At 35.8% G+C, this 21,734-nt stretch overlaps 1 protein-coding gene across 2 annotated transcripts in view; it reads left to right on the forward strand.

Annotated features, from left to right (window-relative positions):
* Positions 1–18,901, forward strand: part of asmt (acetylserotonin O-methyltransferase) — a 59,511-nt gene extending 40,610 nt beyond the window's left edge. The window contains exons 7-10 of one of the 2 annotated variants that reach the window (XM_030124795.1): positions 7,701–7,823; positions 14,734–16,283; positions 18,120–18,121; positions 18,298–18,901. In XM_030124795.1, the coding sequence (XP_029980655.1) occupies positions 7,701–7,823; positions 14,734–14,951 (341 nt within the window). In that variant the 3' untranslated portion in view covers positions 14,952–16,283; positions 18,120–18,121; positions 18,298–18,901. The remainder of the gene's footprint in view (positions 1–7,700; positions 7,824–14,733; positions 16,284–18,119; positions 18,122–18,297) is intronic. The other variant, XM_030124796.1, reaches the window with a different exon arrangement.
* Positions 18,902–21,734: the final 2,833 nt, after the last annotated feature.

Consider the following 21,734-nt stretch of genomic DNA (forward strand, 5'->3'; position numbering starts at 1 on the left):
AGGAAGCATTATTTTGGAATAAAACGTAGGCTAGAATGCATCCAAATGCCACCATCCATCCTTCTTAAACAAATTAATCAATGAGAGGAAATGTCTGTTGTATTTATTTCCTCACATTTGTAAAATCAGATGATTTGCGATGCTGCATCTGAAGAATAAAGAACAAAGACTCGCACATACCCATAGTACATCTCACTGGGTGCTGCATAACAACAGTCTGAAGAGAAAAACAATCTGTGCACCAGTATATCTCCCAAGATACATTTTTATTCCAGCCACGATGTTTCAAGCATAACTACCCCTCTTCAGACTTCTGTCAAACATGCACAGAGATAAGCTTTTGCTTCTTTCTGTCCCTTCCCAAACTGTGTACATACAGTCGCGGAAAAAATTATTAGACCATCAAAAGTCATCAAATACAATGGTTATACAATCAAGTACTAACTCTTGTGTGTATCATGTGACTAAAACAGACTGAAAAGAAAACATGGAATGCCTAAAAGGACTGTTTTTGTCAGTACAATGCCATAGATATTGATGTAAGAACTGAAGTGATTTTGGTTATTATCAAGAAAATATGAAAAATGTCTAGATATCAGCTCTTACATTAAACTCTTATGAGCTATTTTTGTTGTTATCATTGTATTTGTCCAAACAAATGTACCTTTAGTTGTACCAGGCATTAAAATTAACAAAAAACTAAAGAATAACAAGGGTGGTCTAATATTTTTTTCCACGACTATGTACATTTATGTTAAATTTATTGTGTTTCGTTACTTTTTCTGTGATTAATGACTTGATGGGTGCATATGCAATGTCTTGCTTTTATTGTTTTGGGGTTTTTTTGCTTCAAAGTTTGAGACAAATAAACTAAACTAAACTAAGAGTGATCATCTTGTATACCCACTAAGAATTATGTGATGAACCTCCTTAAAAATATTTACATCAATGTGCAGAATCCATGGTTTTACAAAATACAGCCATAAAGCATATACACAAATACAAACAATATACATAAACATAAGAACATTTTAAGGTACTATTGATATAAGACCTATATAAGAACACAAGAAATACATTAAAATATATGACTCAAGCCATAAAAAACAGAGAAGGAAAAATGGAAAATAAATATAATGTTGTCCTCGTCTTCAGCATGTATTCCACTAACATGATTTCTGATGCTAATGTCATGTGATAGTAGTTGCTTTTCCAATGACCCTCAAATTGCGAGAATATAACTTGCGCATAAAAATTTGCCTAATGGAAAAACAACAATTTCGCCAAAACTCTCATTTTTCAATTAAAAGTTTTAACGCTAATAAGAGGTGGTTTTTTTGGGCGTAGTGCAATTGATATATCACGCAAAAACTGAAATGGAAAGACCTTTTTCCGCAACTAGAGTAGCGTGAATTGAAAAAAAAAAAATGGATGTTGACGGACGTTGCAACAAGAGAGGAAGACGAGTTTTAAAAGAAACATGGCGCGGTATGTGTGGACACACCAGGAAACCCAATAATTTTTTTTATTTAATATGGGATAGAAGGGTAATATATAATGATCATCAATATATCTGTAAATCAACATGATACACTGGTCTACAATTTTTTAGAAATGATTTGCTTCAGACATTAAATGTGCTAAATGTTACGTATTTTAATAAGATTAATTGGAAAATAAATGACAAAAGTGCCGGTTTGCTGATGTTTTCAAGGTTTATGATTAAGTGTTATTACACATATGTATTGGTTTATGTACATTTATATAATAGTTTTATAAATCTTCCACTAAATAGAACCTGTAAAGTGAATGTATTCTAATGTGCAGACTGTGTTTTGAAGTAGATCTTGTAGCTCTGAGACAAATATTCCTTTTGAGTCGAACCCATTCGCACGTTAATTCTTGAATTTCACATTTTGACCCAAGGCTGTATCTTGGAAAGTTCAGCCAACCAGCATTTTTGACTTGATTTTTCTTTATCAGTGACTCTCATGTGGTAAAATTTCATTACTTTTATTCTGGAAGCATTTTCCTTGTAGACCAGTGATATTTATGTTCATTGCCATGTTTATGGAATGACTTCTCGTGTCATCTCTCGACAATAAACAAATCATCACATTTGTGATTTAATGGAAAAACCAGCATTACGCACTTTTGGTTTTTTCAACATTTAATGAATATCGGTAAAGTTTTGTGCAGATGTCCATGGAAAAGTTACCAATGTAATGAATGAGACAAAAAATCCAGTAAAACAACAGGATTTGTTTGTCGACTGTTTCACGTTTATACAATAAGTTGACTGCATCAGTTACCTATTAACTGGAACTAGTTAAAATGTCAGTCCAAGTAACCGTGTAAGATGATTTAAAGTCATTCATTCATTTTCTGAACCCGCTTTATCCTCACTAGGGTCACGGGGGTTGCTTGGAGCCTATCCCAGCTACATAGGGGTGAAGGCGGGGTACACCCTGGACAAGTCGCCAGTTCATCGCAGGGCTGAACATATAGAGACAAACAGTCACTCTCACATTCACACTTATGGGCAATTTAGATTAACCAGTTAGTGCATGTGTTTGGATGGTGGGAGGAAGCCGGAATACCCAGAGAGAACTCACGTAGACACGGGGAGAAACTCCACACAGGAAGGTCCCACCCCCCGTTGACTGGTGTTGGAATCGAACCCAGGACCTTGTTGCCGTGAGGCACGAGTGCTAACCACTGCACCACCGTATCGCCCGGAAACCCAATCATTTTTTAATTTAATATGGGATAGAAGGGTAATATATAATGATAATCAATATATCTGTAAATCAACATGATATTTATATTCGTTGCCATGTTTATGGAATGACTTCTCGTGTCATCTCTCGATAATAAACAAATCATCACATTTGTGATTTAATGGAAAAACCGATATTACGCACTTTTGATTTTTTCAACATTTAATGAATATCGGTAAAGTTTTGTGCAGATGTCCGTGGAAAACCGACTAATGTAATGAATGAGACATAAAAAACCAACAGCAAAACAACAGGATTTGCTTGTTGACTGTTTCACGTTTTTACAATAAGTTGACTGCATCAGTTACTTATTAACTGGAACTGCGTGTAAGAACCGTGTAAGGTGATTTAAAGTCAATTACCCCAAAAATGAAATGTAATATTAGATTATTCTGAGTTAGTTTTCTCACTCCAGTGCAATAGGGAATTGAACATCAAGATTCAAAAGTTTATTTGCTATTTGTGCATATGCACATAGGAATTCTTATGCGGTCGTTCAGAGAGTCAGATAAATACGAGAAAAAACAACTAGAAATAGTGCATAAAAACCAATAAAAGTGCATAAAAACCGACCCAGGAAACAATAAAATACAATAAATAAATACACCACAAGGAGGTAGTCAGTCTAAACGAGCTCATATATATATAACAACAGTAAGTCGGCCATATTTAGAAGTCATTTCCTGAAAGGTTAACATTGTCAGAAATACTGTTGTGATGCAGGTTGCCAGTCATTTTCACAACCAATGAACCATACAAACAATAAGTAATGGTTGTATGTTTCAGTCTCAGGAGACAAGCTGAGCTCTGAATGACTTTTACCCCTCATCCGGTCATGAGGGGAGGTGAGACCTGAGTGGGGTCTTACCTCTGATGTCAGAAACACTGGAGTTAAACCTGTCAAAAAGTACGTTTCCTAAGAACAACTCATGGGACAAAAGACGTCCATGGACCTGAACACCTCTGAAACAGAATCCCTCCCAGACTGGAACCAGAGCGATGCATGTCTAATCCAGTTAATTGTTAGTTAATTAGTCAGGGATACGTCTTCAGTCGACGGCAGAGCTCTTTGTAACATGTCTGTAAGAAGCGTTCGCAGCCGTCATTAATTTTAAAATGCTCATAAATATGTTCCTATGACTGTGACATTAAATGGGTTTGAAATAATCACTGAAGTTGGAACTGGAAACTGGACTGAGATGCTTGATTGGATGGGTTATGCAGGAGACGTTTACTGGAACAGTCTTGTGAGAACAGACATCAAGATAGAAATTTATGTAGTCCTGGTTTTTTTCCACTATCTAAAGGAAAACACAGCAACCGATGTATAAATCATAGCTGTTGGGTGGAAACGTCTTATGTCCAAAACGGTTATTTTTCAGGAAACTGGAAGTACTCTGTATGTTCTAAATAAATGAATGGAGTTAAGAGATGTAGTCACAAACCATTTTCAACACTTTTCATTGGCTAAACCATCAGGCCAACATGAAGACTGACCAATAGAATCATTTTATGACAAAAAAAAAGAACAAAAATGGACTTAAGAGGTTTCCACCCGACAGCGACAATATGCACATTACTAAAGGAGACAGATATCCATCCATGCATCCATCCATCCATCCATGCATGCATCCATCCATACATCCATCCATACATCAATCCATGCATCCACCCCTCACACACCCATCCATCCATCCATCCATCCACCCACCCGCTCACCCATCCATCCATGCTTCCATGCATGCATCCATCCATCCATCCACCCACCCGCTCACCCATCCATCCATCCATCCATCCACACACCCACCCATCCATCCTTCCATGCATGCATGCATCCATCCATCCATCCATCCATGCATCCACCCCCCCACACACCCATCCATCCATCATCCATCCATCCATCCATCCATAGCTCAGACTTTCCTCTCCCCAGCCACCTCTTCTAACTCCTCCTGGGAGGCACCGTGGCATTCCCAGGCCAGCTGAGAATCATAATCCTCCCAGCATGCCCTGGGTCTGCCCCTGGGTCTCCTCTTGGTTTGACATGTGTGAAACACCTCACCAGGGAGGCATCCATTAGGTATCCTGACCCACCTGAGTTATTTCCTCTGTATGTGTTGGAGTAGTGGTTCTATTCTGACCCCCTTTCAGATGAAGCAGAAGGAGGTAGTTTAGGTAAAATACGTCCATGAACCTTGGCCTGTGGACATCTTGTCTGCAGATCCAGATGGAGAACAGAGTATGAGGCAAGGTGTGCAGACTGTGACTATGGTCTGACTAAAAGCAGGTTAACCCATAAAGATCCAAACATCCATCACCAACCTAAACCATCTACTGATCTAAACTGTTTAATACCTGTTGATCCACTAATCCTATCAATACATGTAAATAATTGGTGTAAAATGCCGTTTCTCAGATATAAATCATAATCAAATATGACCCATTTGGACGTTGAGAGGCTCCGTGGTGAACGTAGAAACACGGTCATCTTCTACAACATTGATTCACCAGTAAAATCCATGGAGTTGGAGCAATGACAGTGGATGGACACACTTGGTTTATGTTCAGTTAAGGATAGATTTAATTGGAAAAGTCACTTTTCCTGCATTTTTGTTTCTGTTTCTGTTGTAATATCCCTCAACTTCAGTCTGAGCTTTTATGAACACCTACATCAGGGGTGTCAAACTCATTTTAGTTCAAGGGCCACATTCACCTCAATATGATCTCAAGTGGGCCAGACTATTAAAATAATAACAGTAGAAAAAGTAAAATTATATTATAATGTTTACATCCACAAACTTCACTTAAAAATCTCAAATAACTTGAACTACTAGAAATGTCTTAAGGAAATATTTGCAATTTTAACAAAATTATGCCTCAGTTTATCAGTTTATCATTTACACGTGTTTCAACTTACATTACTATTACAAATACACAAAACATTTAGTAACTGGCAGAATATTGGTAAAATTCCATTGACTTCTCTTAAGACATTTCAGGTTACTCACATTTTTTGTAAAAGGATAGTTTGCTAATGTAAACATGTTCATGTAATTTTACTTTTTTGCACGACAAATTTCACGGTTGTCATTATTTATAGGTTAATATAACGTTTTACTGGTCTGAGCCACTTGAGATCTTATTGGTCTGTATGCATATATATGTCTGTATGTGGAACCTGAATTTAAATGATTTTGACACAGTTGATTGTTAATATCTTCAGTATAGTTTTTGCATTTCACAAATTCATCCCATGGGCCAGATTGGATGTTTTGGCAGGCTAGATTTGGCCCCCGGGCCGCATGTTTGACACCTGTGAGCTACATGATTAGTAAATTAAATACAGGAAAATACCTGATTTATACTGATAAAATACAAAATACAGAGGATAATATTATAAATAAATGGTGATAAACCGCTTAAGAATGGTTAAATATAGAGAAAATTTAATTTGGGAAGTGATATAGAAGTAGAACAAGGTCTTTATGGGTTAAGGTAGAATTTCTTTAACATCACTAACAGTATGAAGAGAATGTACTGTATGAAGACTACACAATGTTAAAAACATAATATATAATATTTTCGGGTAAATGTTCATAAACACACAATTCACGTTCATCCCTCATCTCTTCTCAGTGTAAGAGGCAACAAGACCAGTGGTGGTCAAGTGAGCTAAAGAATCAATCATGAGAAGGTTACGCTCTAAAGCACAAATAAATATAGAATAGAATAGAATAGAATAGAATAGAATAGAATAGAATAGAATAGAATAGAATAGAATAGAATAGACTTTATCGGCATTGTGTGTACATTAAAAGTAGAAATGCTACTCCAGTCAGTGCAAAAATATTAATTAAAAAAAAATAAAAAAAATAGAATGAATATAAAATTTCAAAAACTAAAAATAAGATAACAAAATATTAAATTTTACAGAAAATAAAATAAATATAGAACTAAAAGTAGAATAAAAATAGACATATAATGTGAATAGACACAATATTAACAGTATGTATATCCATGAACTCAAGTCTATATAAAAAAGTACATTTAGGTTTTGATCTAGAGCGCAAGAACAGAAAAATAACAAAAATCCAGGCATTTATCAAGGTCTCTGCAGGTAAATACACTGTCATATACTTCTAGTGAGTCATAACTGATGATTAAGAGTTTCTGTCCATATAGTGTCTTTGGGGAAAACATTTCCTGTCTCTAAAAAAGAAGCCTCTACCAGTGGAGGCCTGTAGTTGTGATTAACTGAACCATCCATGAACTGTGACATGCCAGGTTTGTTTCTAGGCCTTTGTGACTGTTGTTTCATATCATTCCTCATCAGATATCTGCTCTCGTCTCCTGTGTCTTCTTTTCAGTAAGGGCAAAAAAAAAAAAAAAATTCAGAAAAAAAAGAAACTACTGAAAAAAGGATGAAAAACAAGTGCCCACTTAGAGCTAAAAATAAAAGCAGCATAAGACAGAACAGACTGTCACCTGTGTGTCTCCATTCAGGAGCCGCTGCTGTTCTCTTTGCTGTGATTCACAGAGGCGTTTAATTCATCATTTCTGTGTATACTCTGATAATAAACAGCAGCAGTGTCAGTAGCAGATAAGACTTAGCCTAGAGGAGCCAAATAAAAAACTCAAACATGCTCCTCTAAACACATCTTTTCCCACTGTAAGCAGATTATCAGCGAATGTTAGTCAGCATCTGGAAATATGCTGTCATGAACTGTTAGGTCACATGTATATCACATAATTTGATTATAAAAGACATCGTACTATCTAATAATGATGTCTGACTTTGGGAAGCGCCAATAGACTACGCATCGTACTGCTGGGAGGCCTGCCAACATAATTATTTGAAGTAATTTAATTGTCGTTGAAAGTCAGTAGATTAAAACTGTGCATATGGATGTTTGTATTTAGGAGACTTCTTCAAAGACCCCCTGCCCGAAGCCGACCTCTACATCCTCGCCAGAATCCTTCATGACTGGACAGACCAGTGCTGTGTGGAGCTACTCAGCCGAGTCTACAAAGCCTGCAAACCAGGTCTGTGTGTCTATGTGTGTGTGAGTGTGTGTGTGCGAGTCACTGAATGTAAAAGGATGAGAAATTCTTTTCCCCTGCTTGAAATGTGATGGCAGATTGTATCCCACAATGCAACTGATCCCAGAAAAATCTGTCCTTCTGACTTTGATCAAAGACAGACGAGACGCCTGCACACACTTACACACAAGCAGTGACAGTATGAGGCAAGGCAACAGAAAACAGTCTTGTGTGTTTCCTGTTGGAAAAAAATGGAAGGAAAAAGGAATAAATAATATAAAAGGGAAGTCTAGTTTTAGAGGATTGTCAGTGCAACTTGTTGTAATTTCAGTGGAGCTACAGGATTTCCGTCGAAGGAAAAGCAAAAATGGACTTAAAAGTATTATGATTGCTCTGGTTTTTTGATGCTAATTACATAAAATTGTGCTATGAAAGTCTTAAGCCTCCTTTTATTTTTTTTTGGCTTTATAGTGTTAGAGTGAGCGTAATATTTCTGTCTTTTTTTAACATACAATGAAACACACTGGAATATGTGCACAGGATAAAAAAAAATACAAAAAATGCAGAGTTTTTATTTATTATTATCTCCACCAGGAGGTATTGTGATCACTTTGCTTTGTGTGTTTGTTTGTTTGTTTGTTTGTTTGTTTGTTAGCAACTTTACGGGAAAACTATTCCAACCATCTTTACCAAATCTCCCCCACAGATAGGCCTAGGCCCTGGGACCAACCCATTAAATTTTGGGCCAAGTAGGCCAAAGTTCAAGGTCACAGCAAGGTCACAAAATCTCCAATTTTCCTATCTCTCATCATTGAGCAATTTTCGAAAATTCATAAAAAATTCAAAACGACTCCGATTAGCCTCCAATTTGATCCACCCGTAGCTTAGAACAATATCATGTATCTGGCACAAAATTGTCCACATCCACTGTGGAATGTGAACTCTGTGGACATTTCAGCTGAACATTGAAAATTCCATTTACGACACATTTTTCATTATAACTCAACAAATATTGATTGGAATTGAATATAATTTGACATACACATCTTCATATTTTTCTGCTGTATGGAACAACCTTGAAACTGTTTAATTTAAAAAGAAATAGTTGATCCACACATGCACATTGTTTGGGGTGCTTGACGGAGGTTTGCGTTCTCTGAACACTGAACACCTTCTCATTTAAAGCGATGACCTGGTAAGAGGTCCCAACAGACAACAAGAGTGAGAAAACAAAACAGAACCAAAGAAAAATAGATAAAAGGAAACAGTACAGATGACTCCAAGACTCACAACCAATAGTGAAGAAAGTGAGTGAGAAAATCCCATATTATCTGAGCAAAAGAGGTCATGATATGTTAAGTACAACACAATGGTATGTCTAAATGCAATTTTGGACACTTTGGCCTGTTTTTGCTGAAGTTCTTGCTTGTAATGTCTTAATATTTTTTTATATTTCCATGTTATCTGTAGTTGGAGACACTGAAAAATCAGATGTACATCATACAGTTGTGGAAAAGATTATTAGACCACCCCTTGTTTTCTTCACTAATTACTTATTTTTCCACTTGATTTAACCCTCAGGATGGTTTCTAATATGTATTCATGTAGTGAAAGGTTCAATAATTGTTGTCAAAACGCATCCAATTAATACAAATACATGTTTTACTCGAAGGAAGGAATTAATATTTCTAGTAGTTAAATAAGTTATTTGGTCCTGCATAGATAGATAATACATTTTACTTTTTTTTTTGAATTGGGAGGCATTAAATATTCATTGCAGATAGTGGGCAGTGCAGAAAATAAGAAATATCTAATCTTGCAATACAGTCGCAGAAAAAATTATTGGACCACCCCTTGTTTTCTTAAATTTCTTATTCATTTTAATGCCTGGTACAACTAAAGGTACATTTGTTAGGACACATATAATGATAACAGCAAAAATAGCTCATAGTAGTTTAATTTCAGAGCTGATATCTAGACATTTTCCATGTTTTCTTGATAATAACCAAAATCACTTCAGTTCGTACATTAAAATCTATGGTATTGTACTGACAAAAACAGTGCTTTTAGGCATTCCATGTTTTCTTTTCAGTCTGTTTTAGTCACATGATACACACAGGAGTTAGTACTTGATTGCGTAGACCATTGTTTTTGATGACTTTTAATGGTCTAATAATTTTTTCCAGGACTGTAATAGTGTATAACATTCTTCATTAGAAGATGTTAAGTCCCACCTTATATCTAGGAGACATTCTATTTGTGTACTTTAACACATAAAGACCCAGTGCTACTTTTGTGGCAGTTCCAAAATATTTAATTTCTCTATATTCAACTTTTTTAAAGTGATTTATCACCATTTTTTCTCATATTATCATGTGTATTTTGTATTTTTTCTGTGAACATCGGGTGTTTTACTATATTTAATTTACTTACCATGTAGACGTTCATAAAAGCTGAGATTAAAGTTGATGGTTATTTAATCAAAAACAGAGAAAACTGAAGTTCTTACATCAATATCTATGGCATTGTACTGCCAAAAACAGTGCTTTCAGGCATTCCATGTTTTCTTTTCTGTCTGTTTTAGTCACATGATACACACAGGAGTTAGTACTTGATTGCATAACCATTGTTTTTGATGACTTTTGACGGTGTAATAATTCTTCCTTGTATGCCATTATAATGTAGCTACAACAAACTCGCTGGTGGCTTTTGCATAGCGCTGTATATCTTGACCCATTTTATTTATTTATTTTTTTATTTATTTGTTTATTTAGCAGGGACAGTACACATTAATGAACATTTCTGTAAATGTGCCAGTATTAGCAAAAAAGCTATTTTTCAACTGTTGTCCCTGGGTAAGCTGTACAGTACCAGAATTCATAAAATTAGAAACATTTTAAAAATTAAGGCTACACACACACATTCCATAGCATTAGTTCACATATACAGTATACACAGTTAACCTTTAAGTATTAGTATAAACACCATTGTATGGAATGCTGAATGTTGTCCAGAGTGTATGATGATGTTTTATGTGTCTTTTATACTTCTAGTAACACTGTTTTATGCTGCTTTTTTTCTTTTTTTTTTTTTTTTTAGATATTTATGCCATCAGGGTTTTTCTTTTATATTTTAGTTTTATATACATTATTTATAGTTGTATATGGCACCTAGGATGATTGGACTTTTTAAATTTTGTTGTACCTGTACAATGACAATAAAGACATTCTATTCTATTCTATTCTATTCTATTCTATTCTATTATCGGTCCAGGACTGAACGCAGTAGGAGGTCCTTCCTGCCTGCTGCTATTAGACTTTTTAATATCGCTGTGCGATAAATTATTGTATGCTGTGCATACTTAGGTGTGTTAGGTGTTTTAGGTTATTGTATTATTTACATTACTTGTATTGTACATATATATATATATATATATATATATATATATATATATATATATATATATATATATATATATATATATATATATATATATATATATCTTTTATTCTGTTTATTATTTATTTGTTTCATTGATGGTTTTTTGTGGGACGTTCACGCGATGGGTCAGTGGGTTTTTTTTTCTTGTACTGCTGCTGTTGTAACAAAGCAATTTCCTGCAAAGGATCAATAAAGTAAGTATCTATCTGTCTATCTATCTATCTATCTATCTATCTATCTGTCTGTCTGTCTGTCTGTCTGTCTGTCTGTCTGTCTGTCTGTCTGTCTGTCTGTCTGTCTGTCTGTCTGTCTGTCTGTCTGTCTGTCTGTCTGTCTATCTATCTATCTATCTATCTATCTATCTATCTATCTATCTATCTATCTATCTATCTATCTATCTATCTATCTATCTATCTATCTATCTATCTATTCTATTCTATTCTACCTGGAGAGACACTGGTGCATGGGCCAATGCAGTCATGCAGTGCAAAACAGAGAAAACTTGATTCCAGTGAATATGAACATGAACAGTTTACCTGGTTACAACCAGCTCTTGTTAGTACAGATTATCCGGACACACGAGAGAAAACATTCAACGTGCATCAGTAGACCTGCAGGACTCTAGTGTGTACAATGTTGATTTGATTTCACCCAGTTTTTAAGTTCAGTCTTGATGGTGTTACATGTGCGGCATTCTCTTATGGGGAGGGGTATATGCTGTTCCAAATATCACTGCCCCTAACTGAGAGAACAGAGTTATCATATGAAGTGTTGTGCAAAGTATCGACAGATGCTGTAGGTAGGCTTTAAATTTACATCTCCCAGCTGTGTTACTGCAAACAAACTTTGTGCAAAGGTATCACTAGGACATATCAGGACACCCGGTCTAATCAATTAGAGTGGGACAGAAAGAATGTCAAGGGTACGGAAGGAGGAGAGATTGCAGATGCTCGCCCATTTAGATCTTATCCACCATGTTGAGTACTTTCACTGTGCTCAGGTGAATCGCAACATCTTCAAGGGACATCGGGATATGGTACCGCCTTTTGTATGACGTTGAAATGTGCTGTAGATTTTAGTTTTTTTGGTTTTTATAAATCTTTATTGGATTTTTCATACACACATAGCAATTTTTGACATGTACAATGTTTCCAGGTGTTCTAGTTGAAAAACAATAGGAAGTTGTCTTATACCATGTATATTTAGAACAACAGTTTTAATCTGAGCCAGAACAGCTTCTATGAATGAACCATAATTAACCATTATCCCTTCCCAACCACTATTAATAGAAAAAACAAAATAAAACAAAACACAAAGAAATATATATATAAAAAAAAAAAACAAACAAGCAAAAAACCCCACATGACCACTGTTGGATTTACAATAAAATAAATTAAATCATAATATAATATATGATATAAATAAATTAAAAAAGGTAATTGAAACAAACTAGAGGACGGGGGGTGGGGGGGTCTAATCACTCCCTGGGTGAATAGTAATTCTATCTAAATCAGGGGTGTCCAACTGGTTTTCGTTCAGGGGCCACATTAAGCCAAATTTGATCTGAAGTGGGCCGGACCAGTGAAATAATAACATAATAATATATAAATAATGTCAACTCCAAACTTTCCTCTATGTTTTAAAGCCAAAAATGTAAAATTATGCGATGAAAATGTTTACATCTAGCAACTGTCCAACTGTCCAAACTGAAATTTCTTACGAAAACTAAGTACAATTTTAACAATATTATGTCTCAGTTTATCATTTACACATGTGCATTATAACTTACAGATCACAGTGGATCTACAAATACACAAAACATTTAATAACAGGCAGAATATTGGTAAAATGACACTTCAGACTTTTCAAAATGTTCATATTTGTTCAGGTTATTCACATTTTTTAAATGATAGTTTGTTTTAGTGTAAATACAGCAAAACGACATGAAAATGTTTACATTTACAAAGAGAAAAATTTGGAGTTGTGAGTATTTATGGGTTATTATGATAGTATTTTACTGATCCGACCCACTTGAGGTGAATTGGTCTGTATGTGGAACCTGAACTAAAATGATTAATATCTTCAGTGTAATTTTTGCATTTCACAAATTCATCCCAGGGGCCGGACTGGACCCTTTGGAGGGCCAGATTTGGCCCCCAGGCCGCATGTTTGACACCTCTGATCTAAATACTCTATAAAGGGCTGCCAGGTTTTGTTGAAAACATTACTAGAACCCACACTGGGAATCTAACCTTCTCAAGTTTGATATGAGTTAAGATTTCTCTAAGCCAGCTATTGTGTGAAGGTGTGTGTGTGTGTGTGTGTGTGTGTGTGTGTGTGTGTGTGTGTGTGGGGGGGGGGGGGGGGGGGGGGGGGGTGACACATGTTTCCACTTAAGCAAAATAAGGCGTCTGGCCAGTTGTGCTGTGAAGGCCAGTACCTGGTGCTTTGTCACAGGGAGAATGGGTGTTGTAAGTGAGGGAGAACCAAACAGGCCCATGTATAGCTCAGAACTAGGGTCCGTAACGAGCACTGTTGCAAGTGTGTCAAAAAATTTGGCCCCAAAAGCCCGAGAGTTTCGGACAGGACCAGAACGTGTGTGTGATTAGCAACTGACTGCTTACACATATTACAGCTGTCACTGGTGCCTAGGTAAATGAAATGTACTGTAGATTTTGAGTCACACAGTATGGCGTCTCAAAAATCACTTTTCTCTTCAGATCATGGTGTTATTTAAACCAGTTAATCTCCAACATGATAATACCCTCCCCAAAAAATTTCAGCAAAATCCGTCAATGTTTGACCCCCCCCCCACCGCAAAGTATGAAGGGCCCATCAAAAAGCATCAAAAATGCTCATTTTAACCCAGAAAATCACATATAATGAGGTCTTAAGTGTCCACAAATTGCTTTTTATGGTATTTTACAGCGTCCCTGTAATATCAACTTATATATCAGGTGATATATAAGTGAAAATAAGGTGATTTTAAGATAAAATAACTCAATTATAGGCTAAAAACTTGAAATAGAAAGAAGTTCAGAACAGTAAATCTAGTTGAACACAATGTCTGTTTTCTTAAACTCCTTTTCAGCAAAATACAGGTTTTAGTTAAAGACAAATATAGCTGAACACTTAAATAATAAGGCTAAATACAAGATTTAAGGTTGCATAAATCAAAGACTTCAATGATGACATGGTTCTAATAATCTGGACATACTTTTATACATGTGCATTTCACAATTTATTCAGATATTACTCACTCTATAGTTTCTCTCGGATTTTGCTGAAATTTTTTGGGGGGGCTATTATCATGTTGGAGATTAACTGGTTTAAATAACACCATGATCTGAAGAGAAAAGTGATTTTTGAGATGCTATAGTCACACAGTTGCTTCCCCCTCGCAATGGGGCGGTAACAAACAAACAAACAAACAAACAAACAAACAAGTCCAATGCCCTGCTCTGTCCTGCAGGAGGCGCTGTGTTGCTGGTGGAGGCGTTGCTCCATGAAGATGGTTCTGGCCCACTGACAGCACAGCTCTACTCCCTGAATATGCTGGTGCAGACGGAGGGTCGGGAGAGGACAGCTGTCCAGTACGCTGCCCTGCTGACTGCTGCCGGCTTCACCGCTACCCAACACCGCTTCACCGGAAAGATCTACGACGCTGTCCTGGGCCGCAAAGAGACATGAGACTGACAAGTACATGACTCCTCGGTTTGCCTACTTTTAGAGGTCAACAAAAAACCTTCTCTACTTATACTTCGTACTCTGAAATATCCTGCATCCTTTTATACGTGCTTCTGTAGTGTGCAAACTTTGGAATCTAATTTCAAGTCCTTGGGCCCAGTTTATGACTGACCCCCTAAATTTAACAGAGCTGCTCGAGTGCCACTTTGATTTTTAATATTTTTGGCAGATAAACAGCTGCCAGTTTAATTACGTGTTAATGTTAACTTTTTAAATAAAGGTTTAGCTTTATAGGAGTTGAATAAAATGTTGTCGTAAACAACATCAAAGATTTTGCAAATTCTGAACTGTAAGTTTTTAGATTTAGGCAATAAGAGCACTTTGTTTTGAGTCAGGAAAGGATTCTGATTTGGTTTAAATATTAATAAATGCACTTTGAGTCTTTTTTTTTGAATAGCACATTTTTGCAGCCTTTTTCTGTGTTAATTTTAAGTAGGAAGTTCTGGCGCAACTTCACTTACATCTAAAATGTATGAAGAAGGAGAAAAACTTTCAACAGGTCAAGAACTCTGCAGCACTTATGTAGAATAATTTTATTTATCTCTAAATTTTATACCTACGAATTTCAGCTTTAGCCTTCATCAGGGTCAGCCTTTTTAAGTATTAAACCAAGGCCTGATATTAAGGACAAGTAGGGCCACGCTGAAGATTAAAAAAAAAAAAAAAAAATGCAACATTTTGAGAATAATGTCATAATATTTCAAGAAGTCATCAAATTATGACAATTAAGTCATTGTTTTACTTGAAAGAAAGTCAGATTTTTTATGGGAGTGAAGTCATAATTCTACAAGTCTAAAGCAACAACAGGAGGCAAGAGTGAAAGTTATCAGAGAAGCTTGAAAGTTTGAATGTGTGAATATCTTTCCACCTTCTACTAAACCTAAAAGAGTGAGTATTTAATTTGCGAAACCTATACTAAAGTATGATTTACGGAGTTTCATCATTGTAACACAGCTGATTGACTATTCCTCAAATTTTTTCCCCTTCTTTATGAGTTTCCTCTCATAAAATTACAACTTCTTTCATTAAATATTATGACTTTAATCTCAGAATTTTACAACTTGTTCTTGAAAGATCATACTTTTCTTTTTTGTTTTCAGCATGGCCCTAATCCTCCTTTGTATCGTATCATTCCCTAATTGTAGCACATAAAAAAAAAAAAGTAGTAATATTGTCCTTTGAAAGAGACAGGGTAATTATTAAAATCTAATTTTATTCAAAGTGCCAAAATAGCCACAAGCAATTTCACACTATAACCTTGATATACACATATGGGTCCTATCAAGCGCAAAATAAACATCAACATGAGAAAGTACATTTGCACACATCATATATCAAGTGGGCTCTGTCATCTGTCATCCTTTTTAAAATACCACTTACACAGTACAGGAGATGTTATGAACTTTTTGCTAGGCTGCATAAAATTAACCAAAAGACATGCAAAAAACTGTCTATTACTGCGAGAAATTAAAATTCTGAATAATGAAGTTTGTGAATTCATACACCGGTCACATTTAAAATGACTATCTGTGAACTGTTACAGAGAAATTACCCTTTATTTGTAATTTACCTATATCAGTATGGACCACCACAAGTTATAAGTAACACTGTGGTAGTATTAAATACATTAAATAATAATGGATTACATTTCTGTAGCACTTTTCAAGGCACTTTACATTATTCATTAGCTCTCACATTCACACTCTGGTGGTGGTAAACTACATTTATAGCTAACGGAAGCATGGCTGCCAATTTGCGCCAAATGGCCCCTCCGACCACCACCAAACATTCACACACATTCATACACTAGTGTGAGTGATTCGAACCGCCAACCCTTCAATTATTGGACAACCCGCTCTACTTTCTGAGCCATGGCTGCCCCTAAATAAAGCATTGTCATTATATCTTGGCTTGTTTTGAAAAATAAGTCAACATTTTGAGTGATGGTAACGTGTTACTATGGCAGCCTGTCCACGTGTTACCACATTCTCATGTCAATAAAACAGAGACTTTTTAATATTTTACTTCAAAATTGATTTTCAGCATAATTGAACATAATATCTAAAAGGTTTCGTCCTACTTGATGTATTTTTCCCTCAAGAACCGTATGTTTTGAATGTTTGCGTAAAGCTTAAAAAATGTATGTCTGTTTTAAGTCATTCATTCATTCATTTATTTTGAGCAGAAGAAAAAAATAAGCATTTTTTGTGTACAAGGAACTAATAGCAGAGCAAATACATTAATAAATGTAGGTGATCAAGACAAAATAGCAATTGCCATGTACACTAGTAATAAAATAAATTCAATATGTGTGGCTCAAAAAGGAGTGGGAAGAAGAAACTAATTAAATCCCACCCCCATCTCACATTTACACAATATAACACAGGGGTGTCAAACTCATTTTAGTTCAGGGGCCACATTCAGCTAAATTTGATTTGAAGTGGGCCGAACCAGTAAAATAATAACATAATAATATATAAATAATGTCAACTCCAAACTTTGCTCTATGTTTTAGAGTGAAAAAAGTAAAATTACAAGATGAAAATGTTTGCATCTACAAACTATCCTTTCAAACAATGTGAATAATATGAACAAACTGAAAAAAATGTGTAATTTTAACAATATTATGCTTCACTATCATATTATATCATTTCCACATGTACATTATAACTTACAGATCACAGTGGATCTACAAACACAAAACATTTAGTATCAGGCGGAATATTAAAAAAAATTACACTTACTTCTTTTAAGACATTTCAGGTTGTTCACATTTGTTCAGGTTATTCAGATATTTTTGCAACATTATACTTGGTTTTAGCGTACATACATGTAAATACATGATTATAGGTTATTATGACCCACTTGAGATTAAACTGGTCTGAATGTGGAACCTGAACTAAAATGATTGTTAATATCTTAGTTATCTTACTTATTTTTGCATTTCACAGATTCATCCCAAGGGCCGAACTGGACCCTATGGTGGGCCAGATTTGGCCCCCGGGCCGCATGTTTGACATCTGTGACATAACACATTACTTTTGCTTCCTTAATGATAAAGTTACATCTGTTTAGAGTCCTAATAATGCCAATAACCGATAGCAAACCTAGCAGTGATTGACCTAAAATTGTATCTCCCCAAATTTTGTTATACATAATGTTAAAGTGCTTATAAATACCTACTCAAATATGTATAATCCATGCATATAAGTTACTCTGCTTACATGACAGAGACTGTTGAACACGTAAATGTGTCCACGTGTTACCGCTTGATCGGACCCATATGTAGAAATGTTGAAAATGATTAAACGTGTATTAAACGTCTATGGTTTGATGACCAAACACAGGCAACGTTTTATTTTACTGAATGCCTTGATAACATAATCTAAAACTTATGAAACTGAGCACAAAGTGAATACAGATACAGATGAACTTTATTGATCTCCAGGCAAAATCCCTTTTTTTTTTTCCATCAACTCAATAAAAAGAAGAAAATTAAACAAAAATGAGAACAAAGCCTATCAATACATGAATCATCAGACGGAGTTAGTGTATCAGTCTGAAAGCAGTGGACACGAAAGATCAGAAGAAATGCAGAATTACCTCCGACACGACCCCGTAAAGCAGATCGCTAACAGTATAAAACCATCCGAGTTTTAGCATAACCTGTTGTAAACCAATAGATATAGATAGTAAAGTTCAACCTGTTCCATGCACCATGTAGTGTGAGCTTGCAGATGAAGAACCTCATTGCATATCTTTCCTCATTATTCCATTTTAATCCCCGTGTCTGAGCTGCTCACCTCTTACTGCTCCTAACAGCCCAGTAAAGCTCTCTTTGTATCGTATTCTTTGTAATGATAGATGGGACTCAATAAATCGTTTTCACAATGGGCCCTGGCTCATCTTTTATTTCACCCCCCCCCCCCCCCCCCCCCCCCACCCCACTCCATCCTCTTGTGTGCACAGCATGGATTCTGAATGAACATCTCCTTTTGTTCAAACTCAGCCTGTCACTGTGGTGTACCTTGGATGTGACACACTTTTGCCTGAAAACATTTTTTTGTATTGTTCAGCGTTACGAGGAGCAGAAACCTTTTTATCTGACATTTTAATTAAATTCCCGGCCAGTGTTTGTACAGTATAATTAACGCTATTTGCCATTTTGTGCCAGTGCCAAAAGATAACTAAAAGATACATTTCCAGCCTTTTTTTTTTTTTTTTTTTTTTTTTTTTTTAAAGCTGAAAGAGACTACATATTCATCCTCCTGGAACTAGTATTGTGTGAACCCTGCTCTGCATTCAGACAACTGTACCAACACTGTTCACTTCACTGTCTCTTCCCTCACACCCACTCATTCTCACTGCCCTCTCATACCCTCCTCTCTTCCCTTTCTCTTGGTAATTGTGAATTAATCAGACTTCAAAGTGCAACAAATTAGAATTGATGTCAAATCCGTGTGGACAGCTTTGCAGAGAGCTGGACTAATGAGGGGGAATGAAGTGCTGAGGCTGAAGACAGTTCGACCTGTGGAGAGAAGACGTAGCAACGGGTGACGCTGTACAGTAATACCACGGTCACGGTGGTTAACGGGACATTGCTCGGGTGCTCAGTGTTGACACCATAGAGGACTATACAACTTTAAATCTCAAAGACTGTTTCAGGAGTAAAGCAGCAAATCATACTTATATGTTTCGAGTCTTTTTAAATATGAGACGGATTTGGAGTTGAGACAAATCTACGATCATCCCTTTAACTTGATTAAACTTCCCACACTCTGAAATCCTCCTCTGACGCTAAACGCAGATTAGATGAAATTGATCTTACTTTCTCTAAATCTTTAATAAAAAAAAAAGCCAAAAAGTTCATTTTTTCTTCCTTATGAGGTCATTTATAATAAAGAGCTCTGGCAATATTTTAATATTAACTGTAGCATGACAAAGCTGTTTTTAAAATATCCTTAACCCATAAAGACCCAGTGGTACTTTTGCGGCAGTTCCCAAATAAATTGTTTTCTCTATATAAGTAAAGTAAGTAAGTAAAGTAAATTTTATTTATAGAGCACTTTTCACAGACAGAGTCACAAAGTGCTTTATCAATTATCAGCTTTATCAATCTATATAACCAATCTTAAGTGTTTTGCGACCATTTATTGCAGTGTTTTTCAACCTTGGGGTCGGGACCCCATGTGGGGTCGCCTGGAATTCAAATGGGGTCGCCTGAAATTTCTAGTAATTGATAAAAAAAAATAAAAATACAAACTTACTATAAAAAAATATGTGGTGAGTTGAGAGAGACAATCAATACATAAAAGACATGACAAACTCTGAAGCTGAAACTGAAACATTGTGGTACTGTTTGTCTTTCAAATGTTCATTGTGGTCGGTTTCAGATGCTGCAGCTCTTTCAGAATTCATAGTTTGAGTTATTGTTTGTTCAGTATTAATTTGCAGCCTTGTAAATACAAGCTGGACTACTATGTTGCAAATAATTGTTAATTTTAGACGACATTTAGTCTATATAATGTATATTATTATGGACAGAAGCAGAAAAGCCAGGTGTAGATTACTGCACAAAGTGAGAATTTTATTTTCCTTGGTCAGGATATGTACAGTCAGTCCAGCTTGTATTTACAAGGCTGACAATTAATACTGAACAAACAAGAACTCAAACTATGAATTATGAAAGAGCTGCAGCATCTGAAACCGACCACAATGAACATTTGTCTCTCTCAGCTTACCATATATTTTTAGAGTAAGTTTTTATTTTTATCAATTGCTAGAAATTTCAGGCGACCCCATTTGAATTCCAGGCAACCCCACATGGGGTCTCGAACCTGGGGTTGAAAAACACTGATGTAGATGTTCATAAAAGCTCAGAGTAAATTCAAAGGTTATTATATCAAAATGGAGAAAACTGAAGAAAAAGTGACTTAACAGTACAACATATCATTAACTGAACATAAAAACAAGTGTCTCCATTCACTGTCATTGATCCAACTCCATGGGTTTTACCGGTGAATCAATGTTGTAGAAGATGACGTGGTTTCCTCGTTCACTACAGAGCCTCTGAATGTCCAAATGGGTCATACCTGATGACCCTGAAAAGATGACAAACTGTATTTTACACCAATTATGTACATGTATTGATAGAAGTGGACCAACAAGTATTAAACTTTTTGCATCAGTACATGGTCTTGGTCACCAGTGGCTGTTTGGGTCTTTGTGGGTTAAGCTGATCTGAGCTCGTGGATAAAACTTTGGACTCTAGCTGCTATTTTAGAATGCGACCTGATGCAAGGTAATAATAAAATGTTGGTAATAAAATGAGAGGAGCTGCAAAGTTCTCTCTACTTCTTCACCTTGATCACTTTTATACTGACATCTGAAGATAAAAATGTGAAGTGCACTATTCAATGGGTGAAAAAAAAAAAAAGTAAATCAAGAAAGAAAAAAATAGTGGATGACATGGTGTGAACTTTAAAATTGTTCAGTCAGGTGTATTCTTTTTCACTCAAGATGAGAGAGAACAATTTGGTGTGCAGTGTGCATTGAAATAAACTTCTCTCTGTCTCTAGCGGCAGAAAATCAGCTGTAATTTTTCGAGAGTATCTCTTCAAGTACTTTCCCTCGCTTTTCGTCAATGATTTAGGTTCAGGTCAATGTTTTCCACTTCAGCAGAGAAAGGTGCATACATTTCTCCTCTCTACTTTTCGGTTCCATTTA

Source organism: Sphaeramia orbicularis, chromosome 21, assembly GCF_902148855.1.
Source record: "Sphaeramia orbicularis chromosome 21, fSphaOr1.1, whole genome shotgun sequence".
Classification (NCBI taxonomy): Eukaryota; Metazoa; Chordata; class Actinopteri; order Kurtiformes; family Apogonidae; genus Sphaeramia; species Sphaeramia orbicularis.